Source organism: Oryzias latipes, chromosome 22 (assembly GCF_053564925.1).
Source record: "Oryzias latipes strain Hd-rR chromosome 22, Olatipes_Hd-rR_3.1".
NCBI lineage: Eukaryota > Metazoa > Chordata > Actinopteri > Beloniformes > Adrianichthyidae > Oryzias > Oryzias latipes.
The window spans coordinates 16,958,309-16,975,826 of NC_136258.1; the positions used below are offsets into that span (position 1 = coordinate 16,958,309).

At 40.1% G+C, this 17,518-nt stretch overlaps 1 protein-coding gene across 7 annotated transcripts in view; it reads right to left on the bottom strand.

The window, feature by feature from the left end:
- Positions 1 to 9: 9 nt before the first annotated feature.
- ttll5 (tubulin tyrosine ligase-like family, member 5) overlaps positions 10 to 17,518 on the bottom strand; it is a 53,514-nt gene continuing 36,005 nt past the window's right edge. For 3 of the 7 annotated variants that reach the window (XM_078940979.1, XM_023951958.2, XM_023951957.2), the window contains 4 exons: positions 14,743 to 14,923; positions 11,645 to 11,814; positions 6,822 to 6,904; positions 10 to 1,175 (listed from right to left, as the gene is read on the bottom strand). In XM_078940979.1, coding sequence (XP_078797105.1) covers positions 1,129 to 1,175; positions 6,822 to 6,904; positions 11,645 to 11,814; positions 14,743 to 14,923 — 481 coding nt within the window. In that variant the 3' untranslated portion in view covers positions 10 to 1,128. Of the gene's footprint in view, positions 1,176 to 6,821; positions 6,905 to 7,151; positions 7,306 to 9,138; positions 9,755 to 11,644; positions 11,815 to 14,742; positions 14,924 to 17,518 lie in introns of those variants that run through there. The other 4 variants (XM_078940977.1, XM_078940976.1, XR_013653222.1 and 1 more) reach the window with 3 other exon arrangements.

Consider the following 17,518-nt stretch of genomic DNA (forward strand, 5'->3'; position numbering starts at 1 on the left):
ACATTTAAATAGTTTTAAAATGTTTATTTCAATTCCACTTGCTACGAAATAATTCCATTTCCATGCATGTACACAGTAAACAATCACTTTGTGGCGGGGGCTAGCTTAAAAGCACAACAACTGGTTATTTTATACTGCACCAACACCACAATATGTGTAAAAACATGTAAGGTAACGGTCTCCAGTTAATCGTGCATAAAATTCAAGTATTTTGGACAACATGAACAAATCCACAGATTTGTAAACACACCCTGAGAAAGCTCACTGTAAAGGCCTACTGGTCTGGTTTTAGCTAACATTACACCTTTGTACATGTAAGTAAAAGGATCATTTAAGTTCTGCTTTGAGCTACATACATTTAAAAAATGCATTTTAAGTGCATTGTATAAATAATGTTCATTTCTACATTAGTTCAGTTTGTTATACATTTGGTCCATTTGAGGAAACATTAAAAAAATCACACATATGGAGACTTTATTTTCTCTTAAATATTAAACTCTAGTTATTTACGAATGAACAGACAAAATCCATAAAAGTATCAGAATCATTGGAAAGTGGTGTACTGCACTTAGATTGACATTTTACTAACAAAAAGTGTTGAAAACCCATCAAAGGTCCTCTATTAGCTCTTCCCCATCTTTTACTTTTCTCTTTTTTTCAGGGAGGAGTGCCCTGGACTTGACATGCTTGTGCCTACACATAGAATCAAACACTAAATCCTGCAGTTAAATACCAACAGGGCTTGAAAAACCATCTGCTGAAGGCTATCTGTCAGTAAAATCTTGCTGTGGCATTAGTAGCATGGAGGGAATGGGGGCGGGCAGCTGTTGGGATGTAAACTGATTGTAGCCAAGGGGAATGAAAGGGGGGGGGGGGGGGGGGGGGCAGGAGGAGGTGTGCAACAAAATCCCAACCTGCGTCAAAGCTGGGCATTCCTGAGCTGGCAGACGACTTGCTCGCATGTCTGCGGCTACACGGAAGAGAAATTAATAGGTCCCCGCTCGATCTTTAGGATACTTTTATCTGTTGTCCTTTCCCAGAATACACTTCTTGTGTGAGATGCAGTTACATGCAGAGACACCTGTTGGGCCAGCAGAGTGGCATGACGCCCCCCGGATCTTTTTCTTGTCATCTGTGAGAAGACTCCTTGTCCTGGAGGAGCTTCCGGTAGAGACCTAAGAGACAAAAGGAAAACCCACAAAGATTGTTTGTCATAAAGGGTGTTCACAAATTCCTCCCAAATAGTTGTCTATTTGGAAAATTGTGGTGCTAACTAACATGTTTATCTCGTTTTATGACTGAGATGGCTACCAGTTGATCTGTTCAGATACCACGCTTGGTAGTTTTTTTGTATCACAGCTTCTTCCCTTCAAAGTCTCATCTTATCATCTGGAGTCCAGCCAAGCATTCAGCAGAAAAAGATCTGGCATGTTCAACCGGAACGACCATGCTTGTGTTCCTAAACACGGTTCCCTTTCATTCTCCCTCCACAAGCTTGTTTGTTTTGGTGCTCCTTTACGTTTTGAGGCCTGGATGAGCTGGAAACCAAAAACATTTCCCCGATAGCCACGTCTGTAACATCATTTCTATAAAACATTTTCTTTTTTTATGCTTAAAAATGAAGACAATGAGACACAAAACTCAAGCACGAATCAAACCTTTAGGACATAAATGTGAATACAATTACTTCAGTAATTCCAGACAGTTTCCCTGCAAACTATTTTGATACTTGCAAACATTTCAAACCTTTGTTTTTAGATATTCCAGATATTTCACCAGGTTTGGATTGTTTTAACTTCTCTTTGCTCTGCACCTATTAAAGGATTTCTCTAAATCAGCACTGTCAGTAATTTTTTGTCTCATTAAGGGCTAGGATATAAAGAAGGAAATTATTAATAATATTAGGTTAAAATCATTTAGCTCCAATCTCTTGACAATAGAAAAACAGGATTTTAGACTGAAAAAACTCAAATTGCTGTCATTTTTGGTCCAAATTCAATTATTTTTTTTTAAAGGTCTTTAAAAGTTGACAATTTCGACTGGGATTCATTCCTTTGTTGTCTCTTTTTTGCAGCATTTGCCCTTTTAATGGAATGTGATTCTACAACAATTTAAAGATGGAGTGCATAATCCATCTGAATGAGGGCGTCAGCTGGTTCATAGCCTCCTTTCCCAACAACGCCCCATACAGCCTCAGTTTGATAGCCTAAGCTATCCGTCCCAACATGATCAGACTCCCATTAAAGTGGCACAACTGCTGCATTCATTTCCCTCGCAGGCTTCAGCAATAAATCTCCACACAGTCACTAACTGAGTGGTCCCGAGAACTTCAATGAAACCTCAAGGGAAGCATTGTAAAACACATGTGGTGGATATAATCTAGTTTTGCGGTAGCTTTCAGTAGGTCCTCACGAGAGCCCCGCCCGGTTGTCATGTCAGGATTCAACACAGAGGAAGTAAGGGAAGGCTGAGGGCGGGGTCGGGCGCGTGAGCAGAGAAACTTTTTGCTTTTCAAGGGACAGGAGGAGAGCTTTATGAGCATCGAGAGGAAAAGATTAAGGGAGTGCGCAGGAGGGAGATAAAGGGCGAGTGTGATTAATGATGGGTGACAGCTGATCATAGAGAATGTTCTCCATTTGGACTCGCTCTAACTGCCTGTCAGAGTCGATCAGGGCAGCTTCAGTCATCCCGCTACAAAGGTACACTGAGCAGGCAGAAAGACCTGACGTACGGCCGTGCTTCACAAAGGCTGAGCACCCTTTTAACACCCCCCCCCCACACACACACACTTCAACTCAAGTAGGGCTGGGAGTCTGTGAAACTCTTGGAGTCCTCCTCTGAATGCATACTTTTGAACCATAGAAATATACTGTATAAATATATATCTTTTTGCCTCGTTGCAGAGATTTTGGAAACGTCTGAAGCCCGTCCCCACTTTGTACACCCAGAACAGTGGAAAATATGCACTCAGAAGGTGCTCCCAAAGGATCCAGTTTCAGTAATTGATTACTTTATAAGATGTCTGCTACACGAAGCCAGCATTCATAGCCGAGGGCTGATGGAAGAGGAAAAACAAAAATAAATATTCGTATTACAGAGAAATGCACAACATATATATGTGTGCTTCAGTTTTGCCTTGTGTTTGTTTAAGGAGGAAAGAAGCTTGATTTTTTGGCAACGTCATGAATAGGAGATCAGCGAATGTATAGAATGTCTGTGGAAAAAGATGGTAATCACGTAAACAGACGTGTGCATCGAGCTATATTATTGTTGTCATTTCAAAATGCACAGAATGGAAAAAAAAAACAAGACACTCTGTAAGCTGCATTTGTCCTGAGAGAAGCTTAAGCTGTCCCAGTGCTCTTTTAATTATGATTCTGTCTTTTTAGGTCCCAAACCTGTGTTTTTTTCTAGAACATAGTTTACTGCAGAGTGGCAGTTCATTAGAATTTTGCCTCTGAGTTGTGGGTGGGACCATTGGTGCAGAGCAATCCCACCCTCTCTTCCCCTCCTCGTTGCTGTGATCTCTGTTAACAGGCTCTCCCACTAGCTTACAGCCTCACCATAACATTATTGGTGCAACAAAAATGGCGAGCAATATTGGAGCTATCCAGCCGTCCAGTTTTGCGCCAGATGCCAGCTTGGACGAGGAAAATGAAGACGTACACGGAGCTTGTTGCCCGCCCAGCTTATTTTTTACATAACAAAGGCGATCTTTTTCAAACTGCATTTTTTTCTGCTCCTGGTTCGCAATGATTTGAACAAAAAAATTACCCAGAAATGCAACTTTGAGCTCAATCTTTTTCATATATGTCCTCCATCAGAAATTTAAATGCCACAAGAAGATGTTAAAACACCAAAACAAAATTTTTATCGATCGGGGTCAGTCTTTAAAGGATGGATGATGCGTGGTTACAGATGAAGGGGAATGGTCAACAGATAGGAATGCTTGAATAGTTCCCATCACTGGTTTTCATTAAAAAAAAGAAAGACAAGTTGTGCTCACTATCTTTCAGTAATATTTTAACTTGATTCTGACATGCACAGAACATATGATCAAACAGAAAATGACTCCGCAGATCCTTTGTTTTCTTTTGCACATGCAGCGCTCATGAATGATGGGACACTAAATTAAAAACACAGATTGCGAACCTTCTGTAAACCTTTCAAACCCTGCATGTGATTTAAATGCTTTAAGTGAAAACTTGTGTTTAAAAACTCACTCCAGTCAAAATTCTGTTTTTGGTGTTTTAGCATGTAGGATTTTCTCATGATGATGATGGGGGACATATATTACAACTGCATTCTGAGTTCTTTTTTTAATTGTTGTGTAGTTAACGGAGCAGAGGATAATATGCTATTTCAAAAGCCTATAGCTATGATGCAGCTGCTACAGTCGGTGGACCACAACCTCCCTGCTCTGCTCCATTTCGATGCATCCACCAGCAGAAAAATTATATCCATATAGGTCTATATTTTACTCGTCTGATCTGGCGTCTGGCTCACAACTGTATGGCTAGTTTAGCTTTAATATTGCTCACCATTTTTTTTGCGCCTGTAATGTTAGGTTGAGGTTGTGAGGGGATGTGAGCTAGAGGGAAAGAGTGTAAACAAAGGAATGATGGGAAATGAGTGCAGGCTTACAGACTTAGTTTTCCGACCAAAACTAATTGGTGAATTTCTAATAAATTAATGTTAAAGGCCTGTTCACACCGGGACGAATTTCGCCGGCGATTTTCGCCGACGTTTAACGCCTCGTGACTAAACAAAGGGCACCAATGAGAGTGTGCACACCGACGCGAAAAAACGCCAGGCGTTACACACCGGGACGAATATTCGCCAGGCGTTATTCGCCAGCGTTTTTCGCCACGTTTTTTGTGTTCACACCCAGGCGATTTTCGCTGACGATGAGTGGAGTGAACATGCAATTTCATTCCCTGACATTAGATGGCGCTTAATGTAAACAGAAATACTCCTGTACACAAGGTGGCGCTGCGCAACTTTACGCTTCTTAAAGTCGCTTTTCACTCAGAAGAAGAGAGCAAGTATTTACGCGCTTGTCAGAATCAAACAAAGAAAACATGAATATTTCAAGCACCAGTAGCTCCAACTGGTGCTTGGTTCGGGGATATTTTAGAATGTCCGTCATTATTTCTTCGCGGCTGTGTAGACGCTACTTGGCGTCTATCTTCTTCGCTGGTATGTGTGCTCAGCAAGGCAGTTTTGTGTTTGAGCGCCCCCAAGTTGTGTTTTACTGTAACTTCAGAAGCTCCAGACACGTGAGCAAAAGCGCCATTCTCATTGGTCGAGTAGATTTCGACGCGACGCGTCGAAAAAAAAAAACGAACCCGAGGCGTTTTTTTTTTTTGACGCTTTAACGCGTGGCGTTTTTTCGCGTCGGTGTGCACACTCTCGTTGGTGCCCTTTGTTTAGTCACGAGGCGTTAAACGTCGGCGAAAATCGCCGGCGAAATTCGTCCCGGTGTGAACAGGCCTTTACTCTGTGGAAACTATGTCCTAGAAAACAACAGGTGTTTTGATTTTGGCTAAAAACGTCAAAATTATAAATACAGGCCACAGTAGGAACGTTTTAGAAATCGTTCAAAAGGTGATTGGAGTGGGATTCTAAGAAAGATTAACCAAAAATACACCGAAATCAGTCTTTAATTGTTTTGTTGAAACAAACAAGCTAGAATAAATGAGCTAAATTTATGGCTGACTTAACAAACCTTATCCAAAAACTTTATTTACCAACAAGATTTTTCAGATTGTTGTATAAAACATCAACATATGCCTGTTTTCTATCATGGAAATTTCTGAAAATGTCAAAATCTTTTATTGTAGTTTTCATTTTTTATTTGGATTTGAGTCATTTTCCAGATTTCTGGATCTAGTTTACAGAATATGGACTCTCTAAAAACTTTCCATTTTTCTATCAAAATACCTATTCTTTCAGTGCTTGAACAATTATTCCTTTTTTTATTTTTGCTTTGTTTTCTCTCTAAGACTGTAAAAATGCCCTTGCTATCATCAATATTAAAGATAACCCCAAATAAAAATGTACACACAAATAGTTTTCAAGCGTTGACCCAAGTTCTGAGCTTTTTTTTTTATGATTCTGGTAACGTTTTGACTATTTAAAATAATATCAAATCATAGGCTATTTTTAGAAGAACGTAAAAAATCCTCTGTCTTTCTTAGTCCAGGATAATCCTGCACACCTGGGTTTGTTGAGCAGGAAATGCAACAAAAAGTTTTTTGATTTTCTTTTAAATATATCATATATCAATAATTAGTACATGGAGTTTAGTCCTTTGAATAACACATAATATGGTTCCCGGTCATCCTCGCTACTGCTAAACTCAATAGTTTCTAAATGTTTATGTTAGCCTATTGGCATTTTCAGCTGTTATTTGCAAGCAGACCCAGAGCCATGCTTTCAGATGGACCAGCATTTACTTGTCCAAACCAGATTTAGGGTGAATTTTTACAAGAGTTTGAACAATAAGAAGAACAACATAGTTCTTACGTTCTTATTATTTGTATATTTATTACTAGACAACAAAAAAGTTCTGAATTGTATTAATTAAGTGTTAAAGTCAGCACTTCCATAATTTATTGGAATGACACTTTTATTAGTGAACAATTGGGCACAAATTAGATAAGTAAAATTATTAGGTGGTGTTTATTAGTCCTCTATGAGGAATGTCCACTGCGCCTGGCTGCAACACTAGCAGTGGTGTTCGAGATGCATAGCCTTCCCCCTGTCTGAGGATAGCAGCACAGTGTGGTGCATGTGGAGAGCTGCAGCATCAAACCCACCTGTTTTACCGCAGATGGCCTCGTAGATCACCTGCTGGCCACTTGACACAGATCCCGCGGCTAAACTCTCCGAGGAAGTCTGCCTGTTAATGAGACACAGGATGAGTGCCATCGAGGGCTGAGAAATGAGCAACTCCAGCAGCAAATCCTGCATGTTTAAGACCATCTGCATCCTCTCTGGATTCTATTTTCAGCTAAATATCCAAGCAAAATGCTATGAATTCCATGTGACTGTCATGTGCATGTGACTGTCTCAGCTGGAGTGTGTGCACGGAATCCTAATGAGCTGTTTTCTGACAGGACAAAAGGGAAATCGTTTCAAATAGTTACTCTTTCTGTGCGGTCAGTGAGGCTAAGTGTTTACTGAGAGCCTCTAGAGAGCCGTTGTAGCAGGAAGGGGAGAAATTCTTGCTCCTTGTCCTTGGTGATGTGATTATCACACCGGCAGGAGTGCAGAGCTGATTACTGACTGTACTGTGCTGAACTGTGGACAGAGGGTTGAAACAAGAGCTGAGAACACAGCAAAAACTCACATACAAGCAGAAAACATATGGTTAAGTACATTAACCTAATTAACCTGTTGTACTTGCTTTTTGTTTTTAAAAGACAAACGAAAAAACTGTGACAAACTGTGACATTTGCAACTTCTTGCAAATCCTAAACAAATAAAACCTAACAAAAAGTGTAGCCACTACTAAATACAGAACTATATCGCATTTTAACACAGACCCAGAAAATGTTAAAAACTGACACTTTTTAGGTTACACTAGAACCTTTCCTTTTTACTTTTCACAGTTTTTGGACATTTGCTGGTACGTTTATTGGCTTTCCCTTTAGTTCTTTGTCAGGTTATATAGCTGAAGCAAATAAAGTCACATTTCTACACTCCTACTGTTTTTAGTAATCGATAAAAAGGTTTGTGTTGATCTGCTGTCTTTGCCATCCATGGTGGTTTCTCTATTGCTTTAATGGTTTTTGTGAGTTCAAATAACACTGATTCAAAAGTGTTATGGTTTGATCAAAAGAAAGATGACTGATCTCAAATGTTCTACATTGTTATAATAATAATAATAATTGATACTTTATTTATCCCACAATGGGGAAATTCTTCTCTGCATTCTGACCCATCCCCTGGGGGGAGCGGTGAGCTGCAGGCTGGCCGCGCTCGGGGGCCGACAGCTGGCTGGGGAGAGTGGGTATCGATCCCCCAACCCTTCGTTTGTTGGACGACCTGCTCTACCGTTTGTAAAAAATCATCCTGGGCCTTCAGAGTGGTGGTGTAATGGTTAGTGCTCTCGAAGGCCCTGGTTCAAAACCCAGCTGGGACCTTTCTGTGAGGAGTTTGAATGTAAAACAGTACCTGGGGCAGAATCCAGTGACCCTGAAAGGGTTGGAAAGGCTGAAAGACGGATGGGGCAGGATGGTATCATAGTGGTCAGTGGTCTTGCGTGGTTCAAATCCCAGCTGGGATCTTTCTGTTTGGAGTTTGCATGTTCTCCCTGTGCATGTGTGGGTTTACTCTCGGTATCCAAAGACGAGCTCCTAAAGTGAATTGGTGGCTCAAAACTGACCCTTAGTCTAAATGTGAGAATTTGTGTGTGTGGCCTAGCAACAGAATGGCGACCTGTTCAGTGTGTAGCCAGCTTTCACCCAAAGGTAGATGGGTAGGCTCCAGCAACCCTGTGACCCCGAAGGACATTCAGCTTGTTCTGAAGATGGATGGATGGATAGATGAATGAATGGAAGATGGATGGATCACACATTCTCCTAACAAGAAAAGCTTTTTCCACTTCCTGACTGTATGATCATGAACTTTACAGCTAAAATGCCATTTGACACTCAGATGATGTTCTTCAATTCCCAGCAATTTTAAAACATTTTAGGCCGTGTGTTGGTGAACGTTCTCATTTATCCAGGTGACGTCTTGAAGTTGAGTCATGGCATCTGGACTTAAAAATCCAGATGCCATGACTCAACTTCAAAACAATTTTAGGTAGTACTGTAGAGGAAATTTAGAAAGGACCTTCACTCATGGGAAAGTTTTTACAAAAGGTTTCTTCCCTGCATTAATGCAATCAAAATCATTTAAAAAAACCAATAAATTGCAACAATTGTCCTTCTAAGATGATTGTTCATGCCAGGTTTCTAGATTTTCTATTTGAATATGACTGAATGCAGGAAAGGAGCTAAACTCCCAACACCTACGAGCCAAAAAATCTGTTCTATCTTCACATTCTAACTTTGTTCATTTTCAGGCTAGTTAAAATGCAGGAGGTCTGTTTTTTTTTTTTGAGTCTTGATACATAAAACCCCAGAATGCAAAGAGGCTCTTTTATTCTCACTCGAGTGTATAAAAGCTATTAAAGCCCAGAACAGGAGCAGACACGTCTGTAACTTTATACATCAAATCTGTTAAGCATTTTTTTCTCTAAAGGAACAATAAATAAAGGGTAGCTGGCATTAACCTCTCACCCCAGAGCAGCGCCTTGCCAAAGGAGCATTAATAAGGTAATGAAGGTGCACACTGCCTCCTTGTAAGGGGCTGCACAGTTGTTCTTTCATACCATTACACAACCACAAATAGAACTGGCCCACATTAAGCGCAGCTCAACAGGAAGCAGCCCCTTTCGTATAGAGAGGTAGGGAGGGGGGGGTGGTTGACCTCAGGGTTCTTCACATCACTTTCTTTGTCAACGCTCCCTCAGTCTGTCACTTCCCCACTCGGGCACCACCCAGAAACACTGCAGGTGAGAAGTAATTCTGAGCCAGTAGTATGTGCGGATGACATGGAAGCCCAAAAGCTAAAAATTTCACACCGCTCACACAGAGCTGGGGTCCTTGTGTAAACATCGCTTATGATGAGCGGCTCCACTCCAACGGTGTGTCCCAACGCTGCTCGGACTGACCAAAGGAGGTGGGGGGACAGAGCTGAACTGTAAACACACGTTTGGAGGCTTCTTAGTGTGTACATTATCCTGTGAAAATAACTACCGTTGCGGCTGATTAATAGGGAGCGAAAGAAGTAGCGACGCTGACATTAATGGCACTGCTGTAATTTTCACCCTATTAGTAATGCCACACGACAGCCAGGGTTTCCGTAGTTACAGCTGCCACCAACCAAACCCCGCAAACAAAAACACCAAACGGGCTCATTCATTTGTGTAACAAATTGCTCTTTTCAAAGCCTCCACTGAAGCCGGACCAATTTGAGAGCTCGCAGCCCCCCTCGCTTTGGCAGTGGTATGTTGATAGAGCCCTGCCCTGTATGATACCCACACAGCGCAAGCTTGCTTCAAGCGAGAGTGTCGTGTGCATCCATTAGGGGAGTCTGTCAAAGTCTGTATGGATAAATGTGAGGGGTCAACGGGGCCGCTTACTGGATCTTTTAAGGTTTTCAAGCTCAGATGACTTTTTTTCTACGAAAGAAATCTTTCTTCTTGTTCGCAAACAGCTTGAACGCAAAGAGAAATGTTAATCTAAAGAATAAATGTTACTTTGATTTGTGTACTGCTCAGAGAAAAAGTGAAAAAAATCAGAGTCTTTGCATCAGATAATCCTTTTTACTGTGGGCAACAGCAAAGTGTTAAAGAGCTGTGTGACCTTGAACTGTTTGAACACACCCAGAACAGTGATTCTATTATAAGTTGGAGGGGCTTAGCCCTACACTAGGATACATTTCAGTTGTGCCTCAGCAACAGAGGGATTGAGTTGCCCCTAAAATGAGCACTGGAAATCCGTGGAAGCAACTTATTATCCCTCCATTTTCTGCAAACAATAATCTCCTTTCTTCTGGGCAGAGTTTACTTTTCTTTGTCCCCCCCCCCTGTCTTTCTCCATTTTATACTCGATCCTTTTTATTGTTTCCATCGGTGCATTTTTTTGGTCCTGAAGCTTCCGTTTTTCCCACACTCTCCCCTGTCACACTGGTCGACCACAAAAATGCAGGACAGAGGAGAGTGTGAGGGGGCTCTGGAATTCCACATGCAGAGGGTAAACACAGCGGCTGCCAGGAAGGCACACACACACACACACACACACACACACACACACGTAGGAGCAAACACAGCACCTACTCAGCTCACTATCCTATATAATTCATACAGCACACTCCAGATCTTAACCCTTTGTTGGTCCGGTCACAAAAGATAACTGTTGGTTAATATGTGATCAGCACCACATCAGCAGTGCTGCAAGTGTGAAGGAAACGATGAACAAATGAAATGTCTGGGTTTTTTTTTATAACCACTTAAATCTAACTCTTGAACCATAAGGATGAGCAAAAAGCAGTACCAACTGGATGGTGTATACAAACAATCCGCCTTAATCACAAAGGCTTGCCGTTCCTGTGTAATTTGGACAGATGTTGCACTAATACAATCATAAAATGAGTGAGGGAAATAGCTAGCAGTTGAGCCCAGTTTCACCCTGTTTCCTTTTATTTTTCCTTCTGTACTATTCAGCTTATCTCCAAACCAAACAGGATTTAAATGCAGCTTGGAGCCCGGGGGCCTTCCACTGAACCACAGTCTGTTTATGGTTCAGGCAGAAATCAGGCCTGTGATGAGGTTGTTTACTGGGGAGGCAGATACACCCTGCGGCCAAAAGACCGGGAGCAGTCCGCTGCACACATATTCTAGCTCTCATTAGCATTAGCCGTGTCCTCTTGAACTCCCCAATCCCATGAACCTTGTCTCATTTTACAAACTAGGGGCCAATGAAAGCCAGCACAGTGTGCATAAAGTGTTGGATGTTACAACGTGACTTTATTTACACATTTTAAACTCAAACGTTGTTTTGGGGTAAATACAGTAACCCACACTTACTTAATCAGGCGCTTGGACACAGTTTTCCTTGTCTGACCCTCTCGGGCGACACTGGGTGGCTTTGGAGCAATCGTCGGACTGACACAGGTGTGGTGGTGGTTGCGGCCATGGCTCGGATTGGGCTGACTATGAAAGGTGGGCGGAGAGTAGCTGGATGATTTTGTGGGAACCTGAGGGTGTAAAGCACATACCTTGTCAGGAAACTGCTCTAAGGAGAAATAAAAGAAGCAATAAATAGAAAGATCCTCCAAAAAGTGATTCCGATTCCGATTTAAAACACAAAAGTAACCAGATGCCGTTCACTGAATCACCACTAGGGTTGCTGCAAAATTTATTAATCTGCTTTAAAAAAGTAAAGTTTTATACTAAATGCTAATAATTCAGCCCTTCAGCACAGTTTAACAACAGTTCATGATTCCAGAGTAATGCTTCCTTTTGCAGATGCCAGGGAGCATAAAGTTAAGGTTGTGGTTACTCTGTAGACCAAAATGACACATTTTTTTAGGTCCTATTTGATCTGTGACATAAATATGACTTTTTTGAAAAATATTTCCTTGGTCACTGAAAATGATGTTCTTAAATTTGATTAATCCTTTTCTGTGCAACCTCACTCTATCTTAACTATTGACTGTATATAAGAAGTGGACCGAGTGAGTATGACATCACATGTGGAAAATGACCTGCTACCGGATCCAATGAAAATAAGTCATTTCAGTCATTAGTTTTTTCGCTGCCATTTTGGAACCAGAAATCACCAGTAAGCAATGATTGGTCCAAACTGGTCTGGGTCAACATTTCTTTTGCGATCACTCTCGCCAATCAGATGTGGGCGTGTTGGAAGTCCACACCCCTACCAATTGAAAGAGGGCTCTGGAGAATCTGTCAATCAAACCTTTTGAACGTTTGACATGGGGGGCCAGCAGACGCCATACACTATTATAGAGGTATCTGATTAGTCGGTTTATAACTTGAATAACTTTTATTACAGAAAAAATATCAAGAAGAAAAGAGAGGTGGGGAAAACTAAGCGCTACTGAGACGTTTTTCTCATTTTCCTTCAGTTGAAACCATGTTTTGCCGCCACACCGCGAATGTAGGTCACTTTGAGGTTTTAGTTCATTCAAGGATCTGACACAAGTCAGATTCAAATGAAAAATTAGAACATACGTCCAAAAAATGTATCTTAACCAACATATCTGAAAAGTGCAATGGGAATCCAGCTTTAGAGTCAAACTGTACATCAGATAAGATGCTGATTGAATAAGAAAATGAAATATTAACATAACATAACATAACACAGATAAAATATCCAATAGGTATTTTAGGAAGTATGACATCATCAAAGTTATGCAAAAGCAAATTTGCAGTCAATAAAATCAAGTATTTCCAAAAAAAGAAATACAGAAGTGTAATCAACATTGGAATGGGTTAGTGGGGGAAAGAAATGTGGCCTAAGGGTATTTAGGTGAAATATGAAAAGTGCTTCACATGAATTAGCGCAGATATTAATGAAATGCCATCCCATATCAAAACAAGCTTAACATTTTTGTGAAGTTGGCTAGCCTGAAATCAAATTCCTCTCATTGTTTTTATGTTGATGCAAAAGGCTTGGGAAGGAGGGATAACACTGTTGTCTTTCTGACATAATATTTTAGGATCCACATTTCAGTTGCTCCGTGCCGTCCTGGGGAATGCTTGCATACATTCCTTCCACATCTCACGTTGATGCTATTTTCTCTGCTGCTTTATACGGCGGTCTAACAAAGCCAACTCCATACTGCAGCCGTTCAAAGGGCCAGCAGGGTGACGGGGAATATCTGATGTAATTTCTGTGTTGATAAATGAGAAGTTGGGTTTCCAGGTTGCAGGGCCTATAGCCACAATTCAGTTTGAGTGGGGCCAGGAAGGGCACCTTTCTTTGGCTGCCAGGTGGCCCAAGGCCAAGCCAGTAGAGGAGCCGTGCAGTCTGCACCCAGTAACTGGAACGTAGACTGAAGTGCCGGAACAGACCTCTGTCTCTTTCGCTCTCACAGCATTGCACATTAGTATGTACACAAAGCAAATGCATATACTGGGGACCCCTTTGCAGCTTGATTGAATCAAAAATCAGAAATAATTTATTGCAAGACAAGATTAACATGAAACAAGAGCTGAAGGATAATTTTGTTTAGCTTTTAGCTGTTTATTTAGTTGAAGACCTCTGAAAAAGAAATGTAAAACTGGCTACCACGTCAAGTCAAGTCAAGTAATCAGATTGGAAAAAAATGGTGCAAATCCGGTTGTTAAAATCAATTAAATGTCCCGTGGCGCTTCCCTATTCCAACTTCTGTCCGTGGATCGACTGACATCCCAAAATTCCCCGGAAAATGATTAAGTACAGTCTTCCTGTTGAAACCTTCTTTTTAAGTAACAGGAGATTTTTCCCTAAACACTAAAAATTACTTTGGGAAAAATGATCTACAACTTCCTACTCCGTTGATCCCCCTTTAAAAAGAGCCAAATCACATCTTTCACGGCTAGTCAGCCATGATTTCAACAGTTTGTTTGTTCCTCTAAAATACTACTATTAGGAAATTGATATTACAAAAACATTTCTGCACTAAAGTGAAGCTCATACTTAAAACTTTTATGTAAAACTCATGGATAAACTTTTTTGTGCCTTTTTATTGGTATTTGAGGCAGTTTTTGTGATAAGCCTAAGCCCAGACAAGTTGAAAAGTCAAATTATGTAAAATGTTTAAAAGAAAGTTGCGTTTGGCTTTCCAGGAATCAGCTTCCATTGGGAGATATTCCCGTCAGACATAACTCTGCTGAGTGGTTTGGAAAAGGAAAAGAGAATTTTTAGTCCATTTCTCATCATAATGCTAGTGTTTAGGATATCAATGTTTTTTCTATTGTTTAGATTTGGTTTTGAGCAGGAAAAACAATACTTTTTGAACTACTTAATAGTTTAACTTTTGATGTAGGGAGTCTAAATAATGACGACAATTATCCAGAACAATTGAGCAAAACTATAATCCATTTTTGCCAAGTTTGATTTAATCAAAACTTTTTAATTTCATTTGAGTCAAATAAAAAAAGAAAGTTAAAGATGGTACCTGATGTCTAAAGCGGTCTTGGTCTGGAAACTGTTGGGACGTCAGGCTTTGCTGTTGTAGCTGGGGAACTGCAAACTGATGCGGGTAGCCGGTCTTGGCCGGATGGTGGTGCTGCTTAAGATCCATGTCGGACACAGTCTGGACCTGCTCGCCCCAAACATCTTCCTTTGGTGGTCTAAAGCTTAAAGAGGATGATGATGAGGAACACAGTGAGATTCAAATCTGGAGGAACACAAAAACTCTCTTCAAGAAGTTATGGTATGAACCTGTAATCAAATTATATCATTGTGTGATCATTTCCAGAGACATCTTTTGTTTACATGAAAGTTTTACACTCATCTTGATGAATAACACAAAATGCAATAAAGACAAAAACAAAACATTTAGGTAAACTTTTTAAATGTAAATTCTTTCAAGATTAAGGCTGTTAGCATACTTCTACAGGTCACTTCATTTATTAATTACCCAACAGTTTTTATTTAAAGAGGGACAGTGCCAATTTAACTTGAAAATACAAACAATTTGATATTTATCATTGAAAATATCCATTGTAGCAATGCTTGTTCGAATGTTTTTTTTTTTTTTTAAAAAACTATGTATTTCTCTTCTTATTTTGTAGTTGCATCATATGTGTTTTGCTTACTATTTTAATTGGAGAGAGCTCTTTGGGTTTCCATAGTTCCCTTTGGTCCCTGTTTAGGCTTATGCCTTCCTATTACTACAGATCGCAGACCCATCACTTCTTAGCTTTTACTTTTCATTTTTGTATTGATCAATATACATAGCAATTTCTTATTTTTGTATATTTTATTTTGTTTATATAGCTAGGAATCCTTAATTTTTTTTTTTTTATATAAAAACTTCCTCTCAATCTGGTAATGTTTGATATTATTAACTTTGAATAGGACTTCCCGAACAACACCAGTGAAAAGGGTCTAGCCTAACATAGAAATTTGATATTTTTTGGAATGATAGAAGAATTAAAAACTAAAGCTTTTTATCTGTAAGTCAAGTTTTTATAAATTAAAAAAAAAACTCCCAAACCCAAAATGACAAGACAGTTCACGGCATCCTAACTAGTAGCCCTGTAGAAGTCTCAAGTGTGAAGATCAGAGTCAACGCTTAAGGTAAGCCTGTGGCAAACACTGAGCGGACTAAAGCGTCTCCTCTTTGCCTCAGTGCTCCCTGAGCTTCACGTTGAGTTCATATCACAAAGCCACAACCTAAAAGGCAAACCTTTTGACAAGCTGTGTGAATTTGTAACTGGATTATCTTGCATTAGAACTAAGCCGGTTTTACCATCTTATTTCTGATTTTTAGGCTCCTGTTAAAGGTGCCTCCTCTAAAGACAAGCAAAGTTTGGTATGCCGCTGCCGTTTTCAATTTTAAAGCAACATTTTACAGAAGACATTTCACCAGAGCAATGCATATTAATACAAAATAAACAGAGAAAAAACTAAAATTCATTAAATGCTATTGGAAAAAAGGAGAAATGCTTTTGCAGCTGAAGAAACAGTCCCCACCAGGGGTCCCAATGACAAAAATATTCTTGGGAATTCCAGCCATAACATTTATTCATTGGTCTAGAGCAGGGGTCACCAACCCTGTGCTCGCGGGCGCCAGTGCGCCCGCGAGCACCCCTTGTGGCGCCCGCAGGGAATGCACCCAAAAAAAAATCTTTTTTTTTTTTTTATTGAAGCAAATATTCAACAAACAACCACCGCATGTCTGTCAATGACAACAATATCAATTCTGAGATAAAGGTAGACAAAGAAAACCCAAATATGTAAACAAATATAACTTAAAAAATAATCACTAAAAGTAAGGGTCTATTACAAAAGTTTAAATAGATCAAATAAATTACACAATTTCTGGACATTCTTATGATTCATGTAATGTAAAGATTTTGAGAATAGGTTGAGGTGGTTGAGTAATCCATTAATGTGAGGATTAATATTCCTGTCTGTTTTTTATTTACATTTATGTTTAAAAAGTTAAAATTAAGTTAAAGTTTTAAAGGTTTAAAAGTTTAGCTTTAGTGTGTTCAATAAATATTTATCTTGTTCGGCTGCAACCTAAAGTCTGTTTTGAAATTAGGCTCCCTCTGCAACTGAGTTTGACCCCCCCTGTAATACGAGTCTAGAAAATTCATGCATGTTTTTGTGTGTAAAATGAGCAAATAAAAATAGGGCACACAAAAGGAAGTCCTCAAATTGTGTTTTTTTTTTTTTTTTGGGGGGGGGGGGGGGGGGGGGGGGGGGCTAGGAGGTTTTTAGTGGCGCCCTTCATACCACTTGGTGCCCATGAAATAGCCCTCGGTCTCAAAAAGGTTGGTGAACCCTGGTCTAGAGTTTAAGGAAGCACAGCAGACCTAAAATCACAATAGCTGCAATATTTTTTGACCTCAGCTGCTCTAAAAATAAAATTCAATTAAGTCTTGACCAACAATGTACATTGTGGGATAATAATCTTGTGTTGATCAAGTAAAAAAAATACCCCTGTCCTGTGGGGCGAAACAAAGACACCAGGGAACCCATGTGAAACATGCAATCCGCCCATGCAGTTCTCATTTCACATCACAGGACTTAAATTGCTAAAACAACCGGTGAGACCGTGAGCCAGTTTTTCGGTTCTGGAAACAAAGGCTGGTTTGTGAACCTTGCAAGATCAGAGATTTAAGAAAGCAGAGAAGGAAAACAAGTCATTTCTTCTTGTTTACAGCAGTGTTTTTTCCTCTAACTTGGCTAAAGCTTGTGCAGGAAGTACTCTGAATTAG